The 26,532-nt window shown below is 42.3% G+C and overlaps 1 protein-coding gene across 3 annotated transcripts in view; it reads right to left on the bottom strand.

Annotated features, from left to right (window-relative positions):
- Nucleotides 1-26,532, bottom strand: part of DMD (dystrophin) — a 1,466,768-nt gene that overhangs the window by 148,442 nt on the left and 1,291,794 nt on the right. For all 3 annotated transcript variants that reach the window (XM_065405744.1, XM_065405758.1, XM_065405751.1), the window contains one exon: nt 8,600-8,660. In XM_065405744.1, coding sequence (XP_065261816.1) covers nt 8,600-8,660 — 61 coding nt within the window. The remainder of the gene's footprint in view (nt 1-8,599; nt 8,661-26,532) is intronic.

The following is a 26,532-nucleotide window of genomic DNA, read 5'->3' as shown; positions in this document are numbered from 1 at the left end:
TAGATCCAAGGAGTTTGGATCTGTATTCACCAGGAGTTGGTGAAAGGAAGGAGGGGGGAAGGGTCAATTTCTCCTTGTTTTAAGATCCAAGGAGTTTGGATCTGTATTCACCAGGGAATTGGTGAAAAGTTTCTCAAAGCTTCCCAGGGAAGGGAATGGTGGCAGCGGACCAGAACTAAGCTGGTAATTAAGCTTAGAAGTCCTCATGCAGGCCCCCACACTTGTACCCTAAAGTTCAAAGTGGGGATACAGCCTTGACATAGGGGTACCATGCTTAAGTGGGCCATATTGGGACTATGAGGATAACTTTGGCCTTGTCTGTTCGTATCTTGTGTATCATGCGTGATATCAGTGGAATCGGTGGGAAAGCGTACATGAATTGTGCATCCCATGTGATGAAAAAGTCGTCCCCCTGTGACAGGGGTCCCATTCCTGCTCTCAGCAGAACATTGCGCATCTGCGGATCGTTGGAGATGCGAACAAGTCAATGAGGGGAGAGCTCCACTGGCAGAATATGGATAGCAGGACTGCCCCATTCATTTCCCATTTGTGGTCTCGAGAGAAGTACCTGCTTAGCATGTCCGTGTTCTGAAAGCCAGGAAAGTAGGAGGCCGAAATCTTTATGTTGTGGTGTATGCACTAGTTCCACAGTTTCATGGCTTCGGTGCATAGCTAGTGTGATTGAGCGCCTCCTTGGCGGTTGATGTAAAACATGCAGGCAATGTTGTCGGTCATGGATACGAATGGATTAGTTCTTTTATATGAGGTAGGAAGTGTCTGCAGGCATTGCGGACTGCATGTAGCTCTAGTAGATTGACGTGTAGCTGAGTCTCTGCAAGAGACCATTTGTCTTGAACTGTGTGCTGATGCATGTGGGTGCGCCAACCTAGCAGCGAAGCGTCTGTCGTGATTTCTATTGATGGGGGTTCCTGTTGGAACGGGATGCCCGTGCATACATTTTCTGGTCTTGTCCACCAGTGTAGAGTGTCCAGGACATGAGGTGGTACTGTAAATCATTTGTGCAGGCAGTGCTTGCTGGGTATGTGAACCGAGTTCAACCAGCCCTGAAGGCAGCGCATAGGTAGTCTTGCATGTCGTAGCACGAACGTTGTGGCTGCCATGTGTCCTAGCAGTTGCAGGACAGTATGAGCCGGAATTTGGGGGCTGACTCTCACTTCTGCGATAAAGTTTGTCAGAGTTGTGAATCTGTTCAGGGGCAGGGATGCCTTGGCTTCTATGGCGTTGCGGTGTGTCCCGATGAAGTCCAGTTGTTGGGCAGGGATCTGAGTAGATTTTTGTTCATTTATCTGTAGTCCTAGATCCCTGAATAGTGTGATCATCATCTGGACTGTGTGTTGAGTAGGGCCTTTGAGAAGGCAATTGTCCAGGTAAGGGAAAAATCATTATTCCCTGTTTGTGTAGATGTGCTGCTACTACCACTAGGGTTTTGGAGAAAACTCTTGGTTCCGTGGATAAGCCGAATGGTAGTACTCTGTACTGGAAGTGTTCATGTCGTACTGTGAATCACAGGAATTTCCTATGAGTGGGGATGTATGGTAATAAGCATCTTGGAGGTTGAGGTTGAAAACCAGTCCCCCTTTTGCAATGCTGGAAGTATCATGCACAGTGTCACCATATTGAACTTTTGAGTGTGTACGAACTTGTTGAGTTTCCTAAGATACAAGATAGGTCTCCATCCCCAATTCTTCTTCTGGGTCAAGGAGTAGTAGGAGTAGAAACCCTTCCCCCTGTATTGCAAAGGTACTCATTCCACGGCACCTAGTTGTAGAAGATGATCGACTTCTTGTTGTAACAGGTGCTCATGAGAAGGGTCACTGTAGAGTGACAGGGAGGACGATAGGGTAGGTTGTTGGGAGGTAAAGGGGATGGTATATCACGATTGTACGATCTCTAACACCCATTGGTCCGGGGTTATTGATGCCCAGATGTGGTAGAATGGGCGAAGGCAGTGACCAAAGCATGGGGACGGATTGAGTGAAAGCAGTGCCTGGTGAGAGACATTGTCCAGACACTCGACCAAAACTTCAAAATTGTGGCTTTGGTGGAGCCAACTGAGAAGTCCATGGTTGAGATTGAGGTGCTCTCCGTCGCTGCGATTGTTGGCGTTGTCATTGGTTCTTGTATTGCCGCTGTTGTTGTCAGTTGGAAGAGGAATCTCTGGCTCTGTGATAAGGTTGGTATCATCTTCTCTTCGCCAGTGGAGTATAGATCCCCCAAATGCAAAGGGTGGATCAAGAATCCTTCATGGAATTGAGCACCTCATCCATCTTGGTCGAGAACAATTTCTCTTGGTCAAAGATCTTTGACCTTGGTTTGGAGTTCTCTGGGAATGCCCTAGGATTGCAACCAGGATGCCTGGTGCATCACTACGGCCATGGCCATGGTTCTGGCTGCTGTGTCAGCTACATCCAAGGATGCTTGGAGGGCTGTGAGAGCGACAAATTGGTCCTCGTTTAGAATGACCTTGAATTGTGCTTGTTTCTCCTCTCGAAGCTCCTCAGTGTAAGAGCTCAATTTCCCCTAGTTACCATAATCATATTTTGCTAACAGAGCAGAATAATTGGTGACTCTGAATTGTAATGTTGCTGAAGAGTAAACTTTTCTCCCGAAGAGGTCGAGACTCTTGTGTTCCTCATCTTGTGGGGTCGATTGAAACTCTTGTTACTTGCCATGCTGATTAGCGGCATCGACCACCAAGGAGTTGGGAGGTGGGTGGGAGAAGAGGAACCTTTGGCGGGGACATAGTTCTTCCTATCCACCCTTTTGCAAGTCGGTGGAATCAAAGCCGGGGTCTGCCAAACTGTCTCTGTCAGTTCCAGAATCATATTGTTGATGGGCAAAATGATCTTGGAAGCAGAGGAAGGTGGTAGTATTTGTACCAGTTTGTGTTGATTTGTCTGAACTTCCTCCAATGGGATATCCTGGCTTTGGGCGACCCACTTAAACAGTTCCTGGAACTGTTTGAAGTCATCTGCGGAGGTAGGTGGGGGTGGCATGTTTGCTTCAAATGGAGAGGAGGAAAAATTGTGAGCAGAAGATATAGCTTCTATATCCGTGCCTGTTTCAGTGTCATCCTCAATGTCCTGAGCCTCCATTGGCTGCGGGTTGGGGATATGGGATTAGACCTCAGCTCACCTCTATGAGCCGTGGGTGTCCTGGAGTGGGGGCCTCTGTAAGCTGCACAGGGTTCCCAATGTGCCCATTGCATTGGGAAGGCTATTGGTGGGTACATCCACGGTGGTCCGTACCACAGTTGAGCTGTCTGGTTGTAATAGTGTTTGGGCCCCATATGGCTCCAAGGTGGTCTTTGTTTGGTCGGTGATGATGAGCGGTGTGGTGAGAAAGTGCCTGGTCCTTGTACCATCGTCTTCACAAGATGACTGTAAGGCCGCCTGAAAAGTATGTGGATCTCCACATTAGGAATGTTCGGGAGAGCCCTCGATTCCGAGCAAGGGGGACTGCAGTGCCAAAGAGATTACCAAGTTTCTCTGTTGCAGTACATTCTATGGAGTTTCTGTTGTCTGTACTGTTGGTGCCGATGGGGTTGCTCTTGACGGTGCAGATGCCAGTGCCGACAGGTGTTGTGGTGGGTTAGCCAGCGCAGTCAGTGCCAATTTTGCTTTCTCTGCTGGTGCTGACTGCGATGTCGGTCCTGGAGGTGGAGGCATGTTGCCATAGGTGCTGGAACTAGGGGGTGGGAGGTGCTGCAGCACCCCCTGGCTTGAAGCGGTTTCCATTATATACAGGGTTTACAGTTTGGTTCAGTGGCTCTCAGCATCCCCACTATACAAATTGTTCCAGCACCCCTGCATGTTGCCTGAGGAAGCGCTCAGTAATGAGTCCCTCATGGGTGAGGTTGGTGCCATGGAGGAGGCATGTCTCCATCTGTGCCTCGACTCCGTCTCCTTCGGTTGGGACTCGGCAGTGCCGGAGGTACCTGGAGTGTCATAAGTGCTCACCCGAGTATATGTCGGCATCAGGGGTAGCGACCTGGCAGGAGATCGTCATTGTTTCTGCAGTGCTTTCTGCGGAAACGTCTTGCCCTCTTCCTCGGTCTTTTAGAGGAAGGCATGTCTCCTGTCCGTGAGTGGGGGTGCCTGGCAAGATGGTCCGTGGGTACATTTTTGGTTGGAGAGATTTCTCCATCAAGTTCATTTTTAGTCTGAGATCCCGGTCACGCCTGGCTCTCACCTTCAGATTGTTACAGTGGGCGCATTTTTGTGGAATTTGCGCCTCACCGAGACATCGTACATGCAAGGAGTGCCTGTCAGAAACAGGCATTGCTTCATGGCAGGAGCCGCATCGCTTGAAGCCTGGGGAGCCAAGCATCTTAACAGTTAACTGTCCCCGGTGCGGGGAGGGTAAACCAGAGAAAAATAAAGTGTTTTTTTGTTTGGTTTTTTTGGGTAGTAAAAACCCAACTTGGGTAGTAAAACAACAACTTTCTATATGACTAACTAACTATTTAAACTATTATTTCTAAAGTTTGGGGAAGAGTGATGAACACTGTCCCAGAGCTCCATCTTCAGACGAGGACGGTTGACAAGGAACTAGAGGGCTCGGGTCATGAGCACTCTAGACACGGCACCAACGGTACCGTGAGACACCTACTGCGCACGCGTGACCCACGTGGACACTGCTACCATAAATCTCTGATCGACAGTGCCAGGACACACCGACCCCTGAAGTGGAGCACCCACAGGGACAGCACTCGAAGAAGAATAAAAGATTTAACCCTAAATGACCACATGAAAGTATGCTCACTCCTTTCATTGATAACTTTAAGAAACAGATATAAGGAGAAATTAATGTGAAAATGTGTATTATTACTACCACTAAGAAAATTAAATTTAAAAACAGCAAATCATATATTAAATATGGAAAGCAAATTAATACTCTAGAACTACACCTGAAGTTTTCCATTATGCATATACCGCTCATGTGGCTGTTTTTCCTTCTGCCTTTGGATATGAAAAACCTTCATTTATGGCATAGTAAACAGTTAAAGAAAAGGGTAACATGATTTTAACCTTACCACCTCAATATGTCCTTTCCACATGTGGGCTTCCTCCTCTTACCTTCTTTTTCTCTTTATATTCTGTTCATAGAATTTAAGACATTTTTCTCTGCACTCATTTCATATGTACACGCACATACATTTCAAAAGGCTTCTTGCTTTGCATACTTTTTTATTCGCTATTTATATTGCTTATGTTTGGTAATCACTTTTTTACTTAGTAAAAGCTAAAGTAAGAGATTTAAATAAAAACCTAAAACATTTTTAAAGTGTCACTGTGTCTTAACTGTCTGAGGCCTCTCTCACTCACCAGACTTTTCTGGTATATTATATGAACCCATTTTTTCTGGAAATGGTGCTTCCTATTAGTGGCAGCCTTCAATCCCACAGCTGCCTCCATGCAGGAAGGCCCGGCACGTACACTAAGCCTTTTTGATTTTGCCATCAGGACTCATTGATCTGCCCAAGCGGATCAATAGCAAGGTCAGGGACTTAGACAAGAGGCCTGGCAAAACAGCAGTCTTCTTACATGTTTCTTTTCCCCACCTCTGAACTAATGTAAACCTTTAAAGCCTGTATTAACCATAGGAAAAATGGGATTACTTGTAAATTATACAGTATAAAATAAGATGTGATCTCTGGAGTACTTAAGGGTTTCATAGTAACTTTTTTGGTTGACATGAAGAACAGGAAGGTCATCAGCATAACGAGAAAAAGGCTGATGATGGAAAAAAAGCGGGTTAGATGAAGTGTAGTTTAGAAAGATTTCACATAGCAACGTGCAGATGTAATTTTTTTTCCTTGATAGCCCATCATACAGCCAGGTATTCAGTAGGCAGTGAGAAAAATCCGTTTGCTACTTTAGAATCCAAGGCACCTTTGGTAGCCTGGCATACAGAAATATGATTTCTCAACTCATTAGGGAAGCAAGCAAGGTGAGTGTTAACTGTTGGCTCAGTTTGGCCTATCCATATGGGACTAACCACATAAAAAGGTGAAAGAAATCCTAATAGAATGCAGCAGCTGGTAAAAGGCCATTATATTGCAATTTTCATGAGGTTGACAGTAGGCCAAGAAACTACAAAATGGCATAGAGTAGGAAAAGTAGTTGTAACAGGTTGTACATTGTTGGTGATTATATTTTCAGTAGCAATGAAAGCTGTACTGAAATAAGGTAAAAGAGACGCTGGCAGGAATAAGGCCCAAGGGAGACAAAATATTTAAAAATGTACAGTACTTCAGGAACTTTAGTGGTGGCTGGTTGCTACAGACTAATCAACTGTATAAAAATGAAGTTTTAACTATCAATTTCAAAGGGCTTGGAGTGAGCTAACACTAAGAAGTCTGGAATGTTACCGCTGAGGATTTAGTATTAAGTGTTGCCTGATTTATGGACTCATCAAATGCTGTGACATTTCAAATGTGAAATTGATTAATTAAAACAGCTAAATATCAAGAAGGAAATTGATAAAACACAAAACCAGTAACGTATGCAGGAAATTCAGTTAGCAAAGGATGCTCTCATGTGTGGCCTGAGTACTCTATGTTGAAGGTGGAAAGAAAAATTACATAAACATTAAGAAAAGGCATGATACTTACCCTTCTGTTACACCTTTATGGCAACTCTTGTAACAATTAAAGATAAGCAAGAAAGTAATAATTCAACGGATGAAAAAAAATGGATGGCTAAATAAGCATTGTTTAAAGGTTGAAAAGGCTAAGAATAACAGGAAGCTTTGCTATGGCAAATATGAAATGCTAAATGAGGGGAATAAAGGAGAAATGGAAAGAGAAACATTTAAATCACTGGGGGTAGTCTTAAAGCTGGAGCAGGGAGCAGATGGAACAAGGATGTCACTAGGATTAACAAATACCTCAGATATCCGATTGCTAGGTCAGCTACAGGGTGCTCCTGTACAACATGCTACAGAATGTAAGCTTTCATTATAGAAGTTATGTTACCAGCCCTTATGGTTGTGAAGATAACCTTCCCTGAGTGAACCAAATGGAAACATATGAAGTATGTTTTTCCTGGGTCTGCGAATAGCCTGAAACAATAGCTGTAATGGGGCACTGACTCTGAAAACTAAGAAGGACAAAATAAAATGTTTATTTTGCTGTTGATCATTTTAGCATTAACATTCAGCTAGTGTGTACATCTACTGCTGTTGGAAGTAGTGACAGATATAATGATTGAGAGGTGCAGTGGGCTCTTGGCTGCCATGAAGAATTGCTGTGGTGAGATATTAAGAATTAAAGCTTCCCCAACCAAAATGTCAAGTCACCTCAAGGGTGAGTGAAAAGGAGATGTATCCCTTTCCCCAGTGCCTCAGCTGTGACAGGGGTGCCAAAACCCCAAACTCCCTCTCGCAGTTGATGCCAAAACACCCCGACTCATGTGTCAAAACTTCTAGCTTTCCCCATTCAATTTAATTATTCGTTGCCAATATAAATGTCTGCAGCAAATTTAAAATTTGGGGCAGCAGCAAACTAAATTAATATAAAAATAAATAATACTAGGGAATACTCTAGTTCTGACTGTTATTCATTTTTACATTTAATTCAATAAAACCTCAATTTTGAAGCTGCCACAGAAATTATATTTTGCTACAAAATTCAGGACTGGAGTGCCATAGCAATCAGGTGGCCATACTGAAGAATTTAGGTTCTGTCTTTTGTAGAGGGCATTCATTATTGTAACAGATGGTGCAGTGTAACATGGATCACTGTAACCCAAATACAGACACTTAAGTTTTAGTCATTTGCACTGCAGGCTCTGTTAACACAGCAACTTCATCCTATGTACTGCAGCATTTATTTTTCCAGGCTGTAGTGAAGAAACAGCTCACAGCTCATGTTAGCAACATGAAAAAACTAGAGCACTAGGAGTAATTTATTCACCCTTATTTTTGTTGTGTAGTGGGATAACTCGAGGCACGAAAAAGTGAGCTCCTCCTGGGTTTTTAACGTTTCCTCTTAGTTTGTTATTCTGTGCCTATTTTTAATATTAATTTCTCCCTTGTTGTCCTTCAACAACAGATTCTGCCAAACAATGTTGCTAAAGGTGCTCACAGGATAATGGACAATTGATAGTTTTAAAAAGATCAGTTAAAGAAAAAGGACAATGATGCTAAAGCTGCAGATTTCTCAATTGCACCATACGTGGCTGCTTTCAACATCAAATCATTCACCAAAATTCTGACTGGCTTGTGGTAGTGCAAAACCTCCCTTTCTCACTGTTGATGGAGAAAGGAACAGATATAAAGGAATCAAGTATGAACCATGTGGTCCACAGTTTTACTAGAGTTTTCAGGTGACTGCTGCAATGACATGAAAGGCACTCTGCTTTATCACAACTCAAAAACTATCTGCTGTTGTTTTTTTTAAGGAAGCTCCTCAGAGCACCAGCATGTTTGCATGATATTTTATTGCATATTTCACTACTTTTGTCCTTCCCACTGAAAAACACAAGAATTGTATCGGGACAAATTAAAGAAATAATTAACTATCATACATATATGAGACTACTAAATAGCCATCATCAATATTATTTATACTTACTTGATATAGTAGGGCACTTTGTTTGGTGAGATTGCCCTCTCCCAGGGACCCTGGACAGAAGCTGTTAACAAATATAAATAAATAAATAAATATATAAATAAAATAAGAGAGACATGGAGGTCAAGTTCAAAGCAAACAGAAAAGACAACATTAATCTCTGGAATTACAATTTTACACTTGGCCACGCTGATATGGGTCTGTTTGCTCAGTTACCCATGAAGGCAGGAAGGATTAACCTGCTGTTCTGAAATTTCTGTCCTAATCTGAGTGAAATTGAACTCATTCAGCTGCAAAGATAAATGCAAAAACCTCTTTGACTACTAAACTTAAAGAAGAGATAAGGAACTCAACAAGCAGCCTATCTGTCTTTCTGGCGAGTTCTTTTACGGGGCACCTCTTGGTAATGCTTTCTGTTGTTTTTTCTTCAATTTCACCTCTTATTTGATCAACTGTTCTCATCATTCTAGGAACAAAATTACACCCTGGTTTACATTTTATGTCAACTAAAGACATTTAGCAGCCCAGTATGATGATGTTCTCCTGTTTATTTGTTTTAAATAGAGACCTATTTCATTTTTATTTCCTACATTATTAAATGTTCATGTGTTTTATTGTCTTTCAAAAATGGCAAGCAGTGCAGAAGATGTCGGCATGATCACATCAAAAAGTGTTAAACCCATCAGAAAATGGCACTACATAATAGCAGTTTTCTCAGTCTAGACTCTCACAGCATTAAGTACCAACATCAACTTACAGTATAGTGAAAATATGTTGTAAATAATGTTTTCTATGAAAAAAGAATATGGGTAGGACATATTTTCAAATGATGGAAATTCTTGCTTGCTGATGGTCTGAGCCATATTCTGAAAGCTCTTCTTTAATACTTAGAGTTTACAATCTTTTCAAGTTCACCATCAGAAGCAAGCTCCCCTCAAACCAGGATCCACCAGCTCAAAGTTGTACCAGACCCTGCCATAATAATAGATGCAAAACCTGCAGACATATCTCCGCTGCTGTGAAGATCAATACCCTCACAACACACCTTTCAAGATCCATGGGTCCTATACATGCCTATCACAACATGTGGTGTACCTCATCCAGTGCACTAAATGCTCCAACAACAACTATGGGTGAAAACAATCACAATGTCCCAAATGAACGCACACAGAAAAATGATAAAAGACAAAAACACCGTATCACCTGCAGGTGAACACTTTTCACAAAGCAATCTCTCTATATCTGACACTTCAGTCCTCATCCTCAAAGGAAACCTGCCCAACACCTTCTAGAGATAAGTCTGGGAGCTAAAATTCATAACTTCGCTAGACTCTAAAAATCACAGTTTTAATAAAGACACTGTATCTAAGGCTTATTACAATAATCTGTAACTCACTAACCCTTCCGACTCCCCCTTCCCGTGCTATGACTGCAGAGGTGTGACCAGGCCACTTCACTTTGACTCGTCTCTTACAATACGTGTTAACTATTTACGCTAAACCATCTGTTCTAGCTTGTATTTAGCCCTGACACTCTGAGGGTATGCCTACCTTGCAATTAGACACCTGCAGCTGGCCCATACTAGCTGACCTGGGTTCACGGGGCTCAGGTTAAGGGACCGTTAATTGCAATGTAGATGTTCCAGGTTGGGCTGCAGCCTGAGCTCTGGAAATTCTCCCACCTCACAGGGTACTAGAGCCCACGCTGCCCCAAGCCCAAACATCTACACCGCAGTTAAATACCCCTTAGCCCGAGCCCTATGAGCCCGAGTCAGCTGGCATGGGCCAGCTGTGGGTTTTTAATTGTGTGTAGACATACCCTATGTACCTTTCTCAGACCTGAAGAAAAGCTCTGTGTAGCTCAAAAGCTTGTCTGTGTCACCAACAGAAGTTGGTCTAGTAAAAGATATTACCTCACCCGCCTTGGCTCGCTATTCTATATATAGTCATTTAGATTTTATCTACTTAAAAAATGCCTATCCCAGGGTCTGGGTTTTAACAGATATTAAAACAAAATCAAATCACAATCCGTATGAATAAAGGAACAAATGTATCCACACTTCACCTATGCACAAAAGTCCATCAGCTGAATAAAGAAAATACACCACCTACTTTAAATACATCTCATTGCACCTCAGAAATTCAAGTAAAAAGATAACATGAGCAAAGGAGTTGGAGAGAACATGTGAAACACATTTTTAAATAGTTCATAGGGAACTAGCGGATCATTGTTTGTGGGACTGCTAATAAATAAATACATTTTGAGGAGGGATTTGAAGAGGTCAGGGAAGTTGCATGGCAAACAATATCAGGAAGAAAAAAATCAGCTGTAAGGGCAGCATGGGAGATACATGGAGGCACTTATGAGAGTCTAAAAAGGAGAGTAACATGCAACCAAAATGAGATATGGGCTGGAGCAAACACAAAGAGTTTAAGATACTTTTGGATGAAAATGAGAAGCCAGTAAAGGGACTCAAAGAAGGTGATGATGGAGCAGGAGTGGCAAGGAAGAGGAGTCTGGCAGCGACATTGTAGATGGACTGGAGGGTGACAGAAAAGCACCCTTGTTCTGTCATCTGCTACCACTGAGAACAGTCTAGATCCATCCTCTTTGGAAGCCCCTTTCAGGTAGTTGAAAGCAGCTATCAAATCCCCCCTCAGTCTTCTCTTCTGCAGACTAAATAATCCCAGTTCCCTCAGCCTCTTCTCATAAGTGCGCTCCAGCCACCTAATCATTTTTGTTGCCCTCTGCTGGACTCTTTCCAATTTTTCCACATGTGGGGCCCAAAACTGGACACAGTACTCTAGATGAGGCCTCACAATGCCAAATAGAGGACAATGATTACGTCCCTCGATCTGCTGGCAATGCTCTTACTAATGCAGCCCAAAATGCCATTAGCCTTCTTGTCAACAAGGGCACACTGTTGACTCATATCCAGCTTCTCGTCAACTGTAACCCCGAGGTCCTTTTCTGCAAAACTGCTGCCTAGCCACTCAGTCCCTAGTCTGTAGCAGTGCATGGGATTCTTCCGTACTAAATGCAGGTCTCTGCACTTGTCCATGTTGAACCTCATCAAACTTCTTTTGGCCCAATCCTCCAATTTGTCTAGGTCCCTCTGTATCCTATCCCTACCCTCCAGCATATCTACCACTCCCCCCAGTTTAGTCTCATCTGCAAATTTGCTGAGGGTGCAATCAACGCTATCCACCAGATCATTAATGAAGATATTGAACAAAACTGGCCCCAGGACCGACCCCTGGGGCCCTCTACTTGATACTCTACTCTACTTGATACCGGCTGCCAACTAGACATGGAGCCATTGATCACTACACGTTGAGCCTGATGATTTAGCCAGCTTTCTATCCACCTTATAGTCCATTCGTCCAGCCCATACTTCTTTAACTTGACGGCAAAAATACTGTGGGAGACCATATCAAAAGCTTTCCTAAAGTCAAGGAATAACATTTCCCCTCATCCACAGAGCTAGTCATCTCATCATAGAAGGCAATAAGGGTAGTCAGGCATGACTTGCCCTTGGTGAATACATGTTGACTGTTCTTGATCACCTTCCTCTCCTCCAAGTGCTTCAAAACTGATTCCTTGAGGACCTGCTCCATGATTTTTCCAGGGACTGAGGTGAGGCTGACTGACCTGTAGTTCCCCGGATCCTCTTTCTTCCCTTTTTTAAAAGATGGGCACTACATTAGCCTTTTTCCAGTCATCCAGGACCTTCCCCAATCACCATGAGTTTTCAAAGATAATGGCCGATGGCTCTGCAATCACATCCGCCAACTCCTTTAGCACCCTCGGATGCAGTGCATCCAGCCCCATGGACTTGTGCTCATCCAGCTTTTCTAAATAGTCCTGAACCACTTCTTTCTCCACAGAGGGCTGGTCACCTCCTCCCCATACTGTGCTGCCCAGTGCAGTAGTCTGGGAGCTGACCTTGTTCATGAAGACAGAGGCAAAAGAAGCATTTAGTACATTAGCTTTTTCCACATCCTCTATCACTAGGTTGCTTCCCCCATTCAGTAAGGGACCCACACTATCCCTGACCTTCTTCTTGTTGCTAACATACCTGTAGAAACCCTTCTTGTTACTCTTAACATCCCTTGCTAGCTGCAACTCCAAGTGTGATTTGGCCTTCCTGATTTCACTCCTGCATTCCTGAGCAATATTTTTATACTCCCTGGTCATATGTCCAATCTTCCACTTCTTGTAAGCTTCTTTTTTGTGTTTAAGATTAGCAAGGATTTCACTGTTAAGCCAAGCTGGTCACCTGCCATATTTACTATTCTTTCTACACCTCGGGATGGTTTGTTCCTGCAACCTCAATAAGGATTCTTTAAAATACAGCCAGCTCTCCTGGACTCCTTTCCCCCTCATGTTATTCTCCAAGGGGATTCTGACCATCAATTCCCTGAGGGAGTCAAAGTCTGCTTTTCTGAAGTTCAGGGTCTGTATTCTGCTGCTCTCCTTTCTTCCTTGTGTCAGGATTCTGAACTCAACCCTCTCATGGTCACTTCCTCCCAGGTTCCCATCCACTTTTGCTTCCCCTACCAATTCTTCCCTGTTTGTGAGCAGCAGGTCAAGAAGAGCTCTGCCCCTAGTTAATTCCTCTAGCACTTGCATCAGGTCATATATTTGAAAACTATATCATAATACATATATGCAAAGGGACAGAATAAAGATTTGGCATATATTTTATACATCTAAATACACAGAGTTAAGCATTGTAATATATTACTTAGATTGTAAACACTTTGGGGACACGGACAGTCTTTTTGTTCAGTATTTGTACAGTGCCTAGCACAATGAGTCCTGCTCTATAACTAGGGCTCCTAGGGAAATATGGTTATATAACTAACTAAAAAACAACAAAAACTAACACAGCTAACATTCACCATCTTCCCACATTCCCAATAATATCTACATCTTAACTTCTGTCATGATAAACTCATTCAACTATATACTTGGATGCAGAAAACCTCCAAAGACAATATACCAGGCAATGTTATGTGTTATCTGAAATTTAAGAACTAGGAAGAATGCCATCCACCTTCCCCATGTATCTATATCCGACAATTTCAGTTGTTCATGTAGCTTAATCTTCCTAGCTATGTAAGGCTAGAGGATAGCATACAAACTGGTTTAAAAAAAACATTTGGATTATGGAACTAGGTATTCTGAAGAGTAAAAAACAACAGAACCACCACCTCCTCCTCCCTGTCCCCCCCCAAAAAAAACCCTACATTAATTTGAGGATGTGATCTACTTTGTATGGAGTAATATGTATTTATAATTAAAAAGCCCTACCCATTCAACTCCCCAAACTGCATTAGAGGGCAAAAAGCCCCTTTCCCCCAAAAACCCAACCAAACCTTAGCTTTCAGAGTGAGACCACCTCAGCTACAGTTCCTATCTTAAAATCAAAGGAAATGTTATGTATTTATTGAATATCTAAAGGATAGGATGGGTTGGTGTAATTATTCTGGAAGGTGTATTTCTCCTTCACTCCTGAATTCATCTGGGCGACAGCTTTCCAGGCATAACTTATTATCCCAGAATCTTATACACAAAAGTGTTCTTGATCCATTTAAAAAACTGAGCACAAATAGTCTGCTTTCAATGGAACTAAATGCTTTAGAAATAAACAATTCTGTGATGTTCTGCATAATTGGATTTAGTGTTCCTTCAAGAGACTGTTGTGAGGTTGTCTGTAATACAGTTTCTGCTGTCCTGGATGATTCTAGTCTTGCATAAATTTGAGTTGACAAAATATGTGGTACCTTTTACAACTGTGCTCTGAGAATAATCATCTCATTTCTGGCACAAATCCAACAGCTGAGAACAGCTGTTTCTTATCTCCTGGTACCAGTAGAGGTTTGTCATCCATTACAAAGCCAGTGTAAGTAATAGACATATATCTTTAATTCCTGGTAACACCAGTTTAGTAGTCTATCAAAGAAGACTTTCTGGAAAACAAAAAGAATGAGTACTTGTGGCACCTTAGAGACTAACAAATTTATTTGAGCATAAGCTTTCGTGGGTTAAAGCCCACTTCATCAGATGCATGCAGTGGAAAATACAGTAAATACAGCTACCACTCTGAAACCTTTCTGGAAAATGTTTTTGTACGACGCCATAGCTTCCCTGTGTGTTATACTCAAGAAACAGACATTTCCCTATTTGCAAAGTGTAATTCAAGAGTGCCTTATTGTTTTAGTTTTGCATAATGTAAGAATCCATTGCTATACGAACCAGCCACCTGCAATGTTGACTACTGAAATAAAATAGCGTAGCAAAAAGTGTCTTTTTAAAAAATGGATTTAAATCTCCTTACACTCCATTAGCATTGCTATGCATTAGTAATCATTTAATGGTTATTTATTGTCAGAATTTTATTTTTCTCCCTTTGATGTGCTAACATATTAAACTTACTGTGTGCGCTATCATTGAACTTAGGCTACATTTCACAGACCATGTTCACATAAGTTGGTATTTGTCTTTTCACAAAGCAAAATGAAGCAGCAGCATGCTGGATCTGTGTGCTCCACAGTTCAACAGTATTTTACTCTATGCAAGGGTCTGACCAGAGACTTAAATAGAATGCGGGTGTCATTTTAGCTGTGTTCATTGATGAAATTAAAAAATAATCTAATAAATATTTAATTTAGCTATATCATTATGGGAATCATGTATACAATACATTTAAAACTATCAAAGGTAAATGGTCGTTTATTGCACCTATCCACCAAAATATTCAAAGAGATCATCTTGACTAAAATCAGTCCTATCAAAAACTACTTCCAATGGTCATTATTAAAATGTTAACATTCACTCACCATTATCACACAGTGACATGGATGTGTTTTCAATGTAAGTATAGAGAAAATCGTCAGCATCTCAGATAACACGGGGGGAGGGGAGTGAAACTGTAATTTTTTGATGGCAACCACACTGTGCCATGCTTCAATCTACTCTGTGACCTGCTGATTACTGTTTGTTAGAGGTTTCATATGAGTGAATTACAGCTTTGTGAGGTTTGGATCTGAGCTCACACAGGTGTTCATAACCATAACAAAACCTGCAATATTTACAAATTGGTCACTCTACCCCCAATTTAGTGAGGTATTTAATCATGTGCCTAAATTAAGCCTGGGAGAATGACTTCAGGCAGGGCCTCTACCTATGATACCTTGACTTTGCTGACTTCTGTTGTTCTATTGAGCATTATTGTTATTTTTATTTTTAACCAAATACACATCTTAGAATCTGTTTACTCCTCCCCCCACAACATATAACACTTCTTTTACTAATGGTTTAATTTTTTGTTGAAGTATTGTATTTGTCATTCCTTATGAAGGCAGATAGTGATGGCTTAGTGCAGGGATTGGCAACCTTTGGCACGCGGCCCGTCAGGGTAAGCACTCTGGCGGGCCGGGCCGGTTTGTTTACCTGTCGCGTCCGCAGGTTCGGCCGATCGTGTCTCCCACTGGCCACGGTTTGCCGCTCCAGGCCAATGGGGGTGGTGGGAAGCAGCGGCCAGCACATCTCTCAGCCCGCACCGCTTCCCACAGCCCCCATTGGCCTGGGACTGAACCACAGCTAGTGGGAGCCGTGATCGGCCTAACCTGCGGATGCGGCAGGTAAACAAACCGGCCCGGCCCACCAGGGTGCTTACCCTGACGGGCCGTGTGCCAAAGGTTGCCGATCCCTGGCTTAGTGATCTAATCCTCAAGTTTGGAAATACCTATAATCACAAGTTCACATATGTGTAGAGCTGACTTACCCTTTGAGTCTTTCAAAATAGATAAATTGAGTACCACTGTATTTACTTTCAGATGTATTTTATTAAGATATCATAATAAACAAGATATGGTTGTTCTACACAGACATTAAAGATCCCCTAGTACTTTTCCTAAGGACGAGGTAAGTTACAGCAGTCCCCAGTCAGTTAAAGCATGCTATATGCTGGCTGGCTGACTGCCATCTTCACCCTAGAAAGAGCTGCTTATCTGAGAGTGTGTGTGGGTATGTGTAATTTGGGAAGTTCTTTAGGATCTTTCTCAATGAAAGTAGTGTATACATGTAAAATATTTGTTTTACCTATTTACAGAGGGCCTATTTCTATCTTATGCATATTTGTTATTACAGTAAATTACGGTGTGGAACACTGATGTTATGTAGCATAGAGGCATAATGGCTCACTGTATAATTGAGAAACTGATGTCAGAATATATTGGCTGAAAGATTTAAAAGTTAGAAGGAGAAAAACATCAATCAAAGCCTAACTTGCATAAAAATTGCACACCATGGGGTCTAGCTCAACTAGCTTGGAGCCTGATTTAAGCCTGCATATGTGGGTGGGTTCTCAGGAATTGAAGTGAGCTAAGCAGTTAAATTCCAATTTGGATTCTTCAATAGTTAAATTACACACTGCTTCTCTGTCTGCATTGCAATGCTGTCTGCGTTCACAAATAGAGTAAAATGCTTTAAGATTGCTTTTCAAACTTTGGAAGATGGGCTGATTAGCCATAAAGATCTGAACATGTGAAGAGGGGCAGCACAACAGAGACTCACTCCACAGGAATTATAAATTAGGCCTCCCAGGTCTGCAATAACTGCTGAAATCTTTATGACCAACTTGAAACGTAATGTTTGCCGGGTGTTACTGGTGAGAAACATTATACAGCTACTAAATAGATAACATGTTCCTTAGCATCATTACAAATGGTGAACAGCATACTGTGAAGTCATTCAGAAGTTTCCAGAGATCACTTCAAAGCATAAAATCGATCCAAGGCTCATTTTCTTGGATGTTACTGTTTGGTAAAGCAGCAACAAAACACTTGCATGTACTTGAAAAGGATATTGCATCAGGTAGACTGATACTGTAGCTATTGTTCCGCTTTACTAGGTTTGTATACTGCTGACACGTCTCATAATCAATGTTGGTTGCACTCAAACTTTGAAAAAGAAAAATCTCTAAAACTGGTTTCTATCACATTGAACAAATTTTGGCTTTTGTGCAGAGAGAATAAAACAGACTATTAGAAAAATAAATCTTAGATAAACATTTCAAGCCTTATAGAGCCAAACATAACAGAATGAGTTCTGACATAAAGAGAATAGCCTCATTGCTTTACACACCAGGCATTTCAGAACATAAAGAATATGTTTTAACTGAGCACAATTTATAGCTCATGACAACTCTGCCACACTGTTTAGCTGCGCTGCAGCAGAAATGTTTGAATCTTTAAGTCTGAATCTTCCAGTGGTGCTTCAATAAGGACATACTAGATACACGGGGCAGCAGCAGGGAAATGTTTGCCTCAGAAATCTGGTACTGTAGGCAGCACAGAAGTAGTTAATAAATAGTGACTCTCTGTATGAAGCTTATACTCATCTAAGAGTTAAGAAAACATCATGGATAGCTGTGACATACTCAACATTGGAGAAATATCATCAAAGATTAAAACATATTAAACTATGAATAATGCTGCTATGAAATACATGAGATCATTCCACCAACAACAAACAACTGCTTTTAAATAACACTGTATACTGCATTGTAGAGATGCGTGAAAATTAAATTAAATGAAATAGGAGGAAAACATTTTTTCATTGAAATATTGTTCATTGTCACCTTAAGTTTTTTAATGGAAGACTTTTTTCACCACCAAAAGTTATTATTGCAGTGAAAAATAGGGGAAATAAGCAACTTCTGTTAGTGAAGAACTAACTGAAATTTAGGATTTTGGCCAGAGAGTTGCATTTGACCATTTTTATAATGTAAAACTTAATTTGCAGGTGGGGTAATCCAGCATATAATCAGAATTCTAATTCATGGTGAATCAAATTTATCAATATGCTATGCACAGCTCTATTGCAGTCAACATCTTTGAGAGAAGAAAATATAAGGGAATATTAAAAAGCAGCAATCCAGCAGGAATGATCATTAGATGCATGATGCCTCTTGAACCACAGAATACAGTACTATCAATGTCCCCCCAAAACACCTGAGCTATCTAGATTAGCATTTTTCTTAAAATTTCCTATTATTTAACAACCACAGGTGGCAGGAATGGTCAGGGTGCTAATGTAGACTCTTTAACCATCATAGATCATCTAATCTTGCAGAGCAGAGCAGGTCTAGATGACATGGTGTTTAAAACCCCAGCTGCTCCTACTGTTGCTACCACGTGTGACGTTGTGCAGTCTATATGGTTTTATAAAAATATAAGTGAGTATAATGTAACTGGGATATGCTTCATGCAAAAGGTCTCTTGTAAGGTATCATTACAAAGCTTATAATCTACTGAGTGTGATCATCCGATTTGTATAAATGTACCACTCTTGTATCTAAAACTAGAAATATAAAACATAACTCTGAGGGCCTATTGTAATTATGTAAAGTGTGGGCCATTAATGATGGTTTGGAATCTTGATGACTCCCATTAACAAGGACCATTGTCTGCAGATGACTGTGTTTACCTGTGAGTCTTCCTGTATATGTGTGCTGGCAAGTGAGTAATGAAGTCTTGCAGTGACATGTGATCATGTCACCTGAACTGGAATCCATCTTTAACCTGGTGCTTTTCCAGTGAGGGGGGGTGGAAACCCAGAGAGACAAAGGGTTCCCGCCTTATGCAAAAGATATATAAAGGGGTGGAAGAGAACAGAGAGAGAGAGGAGCCATCATGGAGAATCCCCTAGATAACACCTAAGCTGGAACAAAAGCTGTACCAGGGGAAAGAATTGTGCCCAGGCCTGGAAGGTGTCCAGTCTGAGAAAAACTTACTGAAGCATCTCTGAGGGTGAGATTATCTGTATTTAGTTTGATTAGGCATAGATTTGCGCATTTTATTTTATTTTGCTTGTGACTTACTTTGTTCTGTCTGTTACTACTTTGAACCACTTAAATCCTACTGTCTGTATTTAATAAAATCACTTTTTATTTAGTAATTTACTCAGAGTGTGTATTAATACCTGAGGGAGCAAACAACTGTGCATATCTCTCTATCAGTGTTATAGAGGGCGAACAATTTATGAGTTTGCCCTGCATAAGCTTTATGCAGGGTAAAACGGATTTATCTGGGTTTAGACCCCATTGGGAGTTGGGCATCTGAGTGCTAAAGACAAGCACACTCCTGTGAGCTGGGTTTCTGGTAAACTTGCAGCTTTGGGACTAGTGATTCAGACCCTGAGTCTTTGTTAGAGCAGACTGGAGTGTCTGGCTCAGCAAGACAGGGTGCTGGAATCCTGAGCTGGCAGGGAAAACAGAAGCAGGGGTAGTCTTTGCACATTGGGTGGCAGCTCCCAAGGGGGTTTCTGTGATCCAACCCGTCACAGTGGCGTAGTCGAGCAGGATCTGTGCACAGCTGATTGCTTTGAGATACTGGTAGTGATTTTAAGTGAATTTTAAGTGTGGTGGCTGAAGAACAGACAAAGTGGTTACTGGTTTGTTATTTTCTGTTTGCTTATTTCGGGAAAGGAAATTAGGGACAGAAAAGGAAGCAAAATAAGTAAGAATGAAGATCAAAAGAAGCTAAAACTACACAAGTTGCAAATTGCCCAGAAAGACTGAACAATGGGCGCTGGAAATGTCTCTGTTAACTAAGAAGCCCCTGAGCTGAGTACATCTCAGTTTCAGTGAACTGCAGATGGGTGTGGCCCAACCTCTGTCTGTGCTGAAGCTGACTGGAGTGTCTAACCTAGCAAGACAGGAGGGGAGGGGTGCCTGTTCTGGCAGGAGGGTGTTCTCTGTGGTATCCCAACTCATCAAGTGATGGTCTCAAGGGAAGACAAATGGAAATTGATGTACAATTTGCCTGGGAAAAGGCTGCCCTGGAAAAAGAAAAGGCTGCCCACCAGCCTGGACTTAAGAGACAAAGCAATTAAGACCCAGAAGCATGACCTGGCTGTAATGGAGTGGAAGAGGTGCACAGAGACATGTATCCTGGAGCTGGAAGTTGGGGTCCTGGTGACTGCTGCGGTGGGAACAAACCCCAAGGACTCTAGCTGGAAGCAAACCCAACCTGAGTGAAAGGGGGGGGATTTTGCTGGCCAGCGAAAGGTCTCTCATAGCTGGTAGCTGTGAGCCTACAGCTGGATCAGGGTCTCTTTCCCTTTTGGGGGACACAGGAGTTTCTGCCCCATAGGGGAGCCCAAAAACGAATTTTAGGTATACTGCCTCCGCCATGGTCAGTGTCCAAGTCTCTGGCAGTAAGTTCAGGAGGAGGGTGTGACGTTGTGCAGTCTATATGGTTTTATAAAAATATAAGTGAGTATAATGTAACTGGGATATGCTTCATGCAAAAGGTCTCTTGTAAGGTATCATTACAAAGCTTATAATCTACTGAGTGTGATCATCCGATTTGTATAAATGTACCACTCTTGTATCTAAAACTAGAAATATAAAACATAACTCTGAGGGCCTATTGTAATTATGTAAAGTGTGGGCCATTAATGATGGTTTGGAATCTTGATGACTCCCATTAACAAGGACCATTGTCTGCAGATGACTGTGTTTACCTGTGAGTCTTCCTGTATATGTGTGCTGGCAAGTGAGTAATGAAGTCTTGCAGTGACATGTGATCATGTCACCTGAACTGGAATCCATCTTTAACCTGGTGCTTTTCCAGTGAGGGGGGGTGGAAACCCAGAGAGACAAAGGGTTCCCGCCTTATGCAAAAGATATATAAAGGGGTGGAAGAGAACAGAGAGAGAGAGGAGCCATCATGGAGAATCCCCTAGATAACACCTAAGCTGGAACAAAAGCTGTACCAGGGGAAAGAATTGTGCCCAGGCCTGGAAGGTGTCCAGTCTGAGAAAAACTTACTGAAGCATCTCTGAGGGTGAGATTATCTGTATTTAGTTTGATTAGGCATAGATTTGCGCATTTTATTTTATTTTGCTTGTGACTTACTTTGTTCTGTCTGTTACTACTTTGAACCACTTAAATCCTACTGTCTGTATTTAATAAAATCACTTTTTATTTAGTAATTTACTCAGAGTATGTATTAATACCTGGGGGAGCAAACAACTGTGCATATCTCTCTATCAGTGTTATAGAGGGCGAACAATTTATGAGTTTGCCCTGCATAAACTTTATAAACTTTATGCAGGGTAAAACGGATTTATCTGGGTTTAGACCCCATTGGGAGTTGGGCATCTGAGTGCTAAAGACAAGCACACTCCTGTGATCTGGTTTCGGGTAAACTTGCAGTTTTGGGACTAGTAATTCAGACCCTGAGTCTTTGTTAGAGCAGACTGGAGTGTCTGGCTCAGCAAGACAGGGTGCTGGAATCCTGAGCTGGCAGGGAAAACAGAAGCAGGGGTAGTCTTTGCACATTGGGTGGCAGCTCCCAAGGGGGTTTCTGTGATCTAACCCGTCACACCACGTATGGAGCTGCACTGGTGGTAGTGCAATGGTAAGACGTTTTACAAAAAAGTGCTAGTATAGATGTGGCCCATGTGTATTTAACATAATTCCCTCTAACTTTTAACATGCTTCACTCATTAAGCAGGTCTTGAACTTAAATTGCTGCCCACTGCTACTGCAAAGTCATTCCTCCCTTAATGACGATAGTAACAAAGGCAAGAGCTGAGGAGCAAAACATCCAATAGAGATTATTTGTATTTCTTTTTTAAGTCTCCTTTCTTCCTTTAAATGTGCTTGGCTCTCCTTGAAAGGTGCAGGGCTGGCAGCCCTGGAGACTGAAATCTTCCACTGAATGCTGCACTGTAGATTTAAACTCTGGTTGCAGGTTGGGGATGGTGGCTTTTGCTTCTCTCTACCTCCATGCACTTTACACCTCTATATAATTCAGTACTTAGCTTTGTGTGGCTCAATTCAAAGATACCCAAAGAGTGGAATGTTGTATCTAGATTTTAAAAAAGTATTTTCAGACACAGGGTGTACACCTATACTTGGAACTGGAGGTACAGTATGGGCATTGACTCTATGGGTGCTCTAAGGCTCAAGCACCCACAGAAAAAAAATAGGGGGTGTTCAGCACCCACCAGCCACAGCTGTTTAGTGGGGTTGCTGATAAGCTGGCTGGAGGCGCTCAGAGGAGGGCGGAGAGTGATGAATGGCAGGGGTGCAGTGGGGCCGGAAGAGGCAGAGTGAGGGTGGGGCCTCGGGGCAGGGGGCAGAGCAGGCCAAAGAGGTGGATCGAGGGTGAGGCTGGGGCAGGAAGAGGCAGACTAAGGGTGTGGCCTTCGGGGGAAGAGGCAGAGTGGGGGCAGGGCCTCAGGGTGGAGCGGGGTGGAGCACCCACCAGGAAAAATAAAAGTCAAAGTCATCGCCTGTGACTGGAGGTGTAATTTCCAGCTTGGGTAGACATACCTGTGCTAGCTCTGACTGAGCTAGTGCACTAAAAATAGTAGCATAGCCCTGAGTATGGTCCTGTCAAGATGCTAGGTATGTACTTGGACAACTAGCCCTTCCCGCCGCTAGCATGGGGACAGAAAAAATTTGCCACCTGAAGGGAGACTCTGTGAAGCCAGACACTGCAGGAAGTATTGCCCAGCAGGGCCTGAGCGGTGGCCTTCCGACAGCCTAATGACTGACATATGCTGGGGTATAAATGAGGAAGCCATCAGGGAGCATTCTGAGCAGACTGCCTGCTTGCTTTCCCTCCAGATCTTGCCTTGCTGTGAACCCCAGACTCTGGCTCCTAACCCCAGCTCATCCCTGAGTCTGCTACTTGCCTCCTGTCTGCAACTCCGCACCTGACTCTAACCTGGCTCGACCCTAACTCTGTTACTCAACTCCTGATCGCAACTTCATAAGTGACCCATGCACACAGGCTACCCACAGCCAGGCCCTGACATCAGCTTGCAGTGCTAAACAATTGACTATGTGTGTATTATGGGGCTGAACACCTATTTTGATGGGGGCTGTACAAATACACAAAAGAGACAATCCATGCACCAACTAAATTCTAAAACCAGTTTGATTTACTATGTCAAATCCTAAATTCCCATGATCAGCACAGGCTGAAGTAACATATTCAACCTCTAAAATTGAAGAATAATAGCTTGGTGTCCAGATCCAATGCAGTCCATAGTCTCATCTTTAAGACTGGCAACAGAGTAGTCAAATGAAATAGGGTCTGATCTGTCATTTTTGAATATCCATGGGAGTTTGATTATGACTTTAATGGTTGTCTGTTCAGGCTATTAATGCCAAAACCATAAATTGAAAAGGTGTTTTTCGTCAATTTCAAATAATTTACATTAGGGCAAAATCTCTATGCAATGGAAAGTGACTAAGAAAGTATTTAGTTCTACAGTTTATTAACTGCCATTTTTGTAAGGCAGAAATGGCAAGAAGTAATGAAGAAAAGATTTTTCAGAACCTGAAATTTAAAATAACAGAGTGTGAGGAAACAAGGAACTGTCCCAGGAACTCTGGACTCTATCCAAAGGATAATTAAATATGAAATTTACTTTCCAAATCTTAAGCACACATTTCTAACCATTATTTATCTACTTCTGAATGTTAACTAATAGTTCTAATGATGATTAACCATTTTCCATATACAGTACTGGCATGTGATGGCTTTAAAAAAATAGTTTGAGAAAATTGGTTCTGATCATTGGAGCTACACCACGCGACCCGATATAACACGAATTCGGATATAATGCAGTAAAGCAGCGCTCCGGGGGGCGGGGCTGCGCACTCCGGCGGATCAAAGCAAGTTCGATATAACGCGGTTTCACCTATAACGCGGTAAGCTTTTTTGGCTCCCGAGGACAGCGTTATATTGGGGTAGAGGTGTATTTGTTAAATACAGAATGGAAAAAAGTGACCTGTTCTTTATAATTTGAAAATTTAAAATATAGCTAGGTATATCCAGTTAAACTTTAAGCCCTAGCTCTTTATATCAGGAGAATCCTACAAACCACAAAATACAAGACAGATGTAAACACGCCTTTTAAACATGCATGCCTAAATGTTTTTGCTTTTACCCAAATATCTATTGGTTCCCTATCTTGATAAAAATCTGGGTTCATCTCTAAACTGCTGATATTTTGGAGCCAAAGATGGAATTAGCACTTCTAAGCAAGAAAAAAAACCCTGGTGATCTCCAAAACGAGATACAGGTAATTGCCAGTTACAATTGTAACTGTGAAATAATGCACAGGTATAGCTGTGCATTATTTCATTGAGTCACATCATCGACACACTGTATGTGACAATCCTACAGGGATCAGGCTGTAAATTACAAGTTCTACCTGTATGTTTAAAAGTTGTCATACCTTCTATTTTTCAGCAATCACAAGTGGTGCATGTCAATGAGTTACAGCATTAAAAACCAGGATTGATGGCAGGCTGGTTGAACTGTTAGTGGCATTAAAAACAGCCTGATATCTCTCCTACCTCTCATTTATTTTATCTCAAAAGGAAGTAATAACTATCCTTACAAATACAGATGGATCCTCCAACAACAGACAATGAATCCCATTCTCTGTAAAAGGCAGCATCACAGATCAAAACAAAAGGAGCCAACAAAGCACCATTATTACAGGGGAGAGAGTTGCAGCTCCATAGTTGAGATTGTGCTGAAATTTGCACTCAAAGCAGGACTGAAATTCCTGTGCTTCACACTTCAGTTACTGCATTTCGACTCCAAATTGAGCACAATAATCCTTCAGAGGACAATAGAATTTTCTATGTGAAATTTTTAGTTTAATATTCACTAACTTTTGCAGAGGAAACATTTAAAAATGCTCCTTTTTAGAAATTATACAGTTTTTCACACATTTGTTTGGGTCCTTCTAGCTAAACATCTGCAGTCTTCACAAACTACCAACTTCATCCACACATGCATTCATGTAACATCTCGGACATGGCCATGGGCCACTTTTGACATTTATCAAACTCCATCTTGACAGCTACTTCTGTTAAGGCTGCCAGCCTTAGCCTTTGACTCATATATTTTAAGGTCAGAGGGGACCATCATGATCATCTACTCTGACCTCCTTTATATTGCAGGCCACAGAACCTCACCCACCCACTGCTGTAATAGACCCCTAACCTCAGGCTGAGTTACTGAGTCTTCAAATCATGATTTAAACGATTCAAGTTATAGAGAATCCACCATTTACACTAGTTTAAACCTGCAAGTGACCCATGCCGCAGAGGAAGGTGATAACCCCCCACGGTCTCTGCCAATCTGACCCAAGGGAAAATTCCTTCCTGACCCCAAATATGGTGATAAGTTAGACCCTGAGCATGTGGGCAAGACCCACCAGCCAGACACCTGGGAAAGAATTCTCTGCAGTAACTCAGAGCCCTCCTCAGCTAGTGTCCGATCACCAGACATTGGAGATATTTGCTGCTAGCAGTCGCAGTTGGGCCACATGCCATTGTAGGCAGTCTCATCATACCACTGCCTCCATAAACTTATCAAGCTCAGTCTTGAAGCCACTTAGGTTTTTTGCCCCCACTGCTGCCCTTGGAAAGCTGTTCCAGAACTGCACTCCTCTGTTGGTTAGAAACTTTTGTCTAATTTCAAACCTAAACTTGTTGATGGCCAGTTTATATCTACTTGTTCTTGTGTCCATATTGGCACTTAACTTAAATAACTCCTCTCCCTCCCTGGTGTTTATCCCTCACCAGCTCCAAACCTCACCGATACCATGGGGAGCCAGGGAGACTAACTAGGCATCAGGAGCCAAGGGGTAAGCTCTGGGAAAGAGACAGGGCTCTGTGGAGCTATGGAGGAGTTCATGGGGGATAAAGAACTTGGCTTGAGGAGCCAGGTGGGGTTGAGCAGAGTATTGAGGGCCAAAGTAAAAAGAATTTAGCAGGAATGTGTGGGTGGCCTGGGGAAAAAAGCTTGTGTGCAGGGAGAAGAGTGGGGACTGGAGTTAGCTCCGCTGGCACTGCTGGCTTGATCCCCTGCCAAGGGAAGTCT

Source organism: Emys orbicularis, chromosome 1, assembly GCF_028017835.1.
Source record: "Emys orbicularis isolate rEmyOrb1 chromosome 1, rEmyOrb1.hap1, whole genome shotgun sequence".
Classification (NCBI taxonomy): Eukaryota; Metazoa; Chordata; order Testudines; family Emydidae; genus Emys; species Emys orbicularis.
Note: the sequence above shows the minus strand (reverse complement) of the source record. Positions and strands in the feature narration are given on the sequence as shown.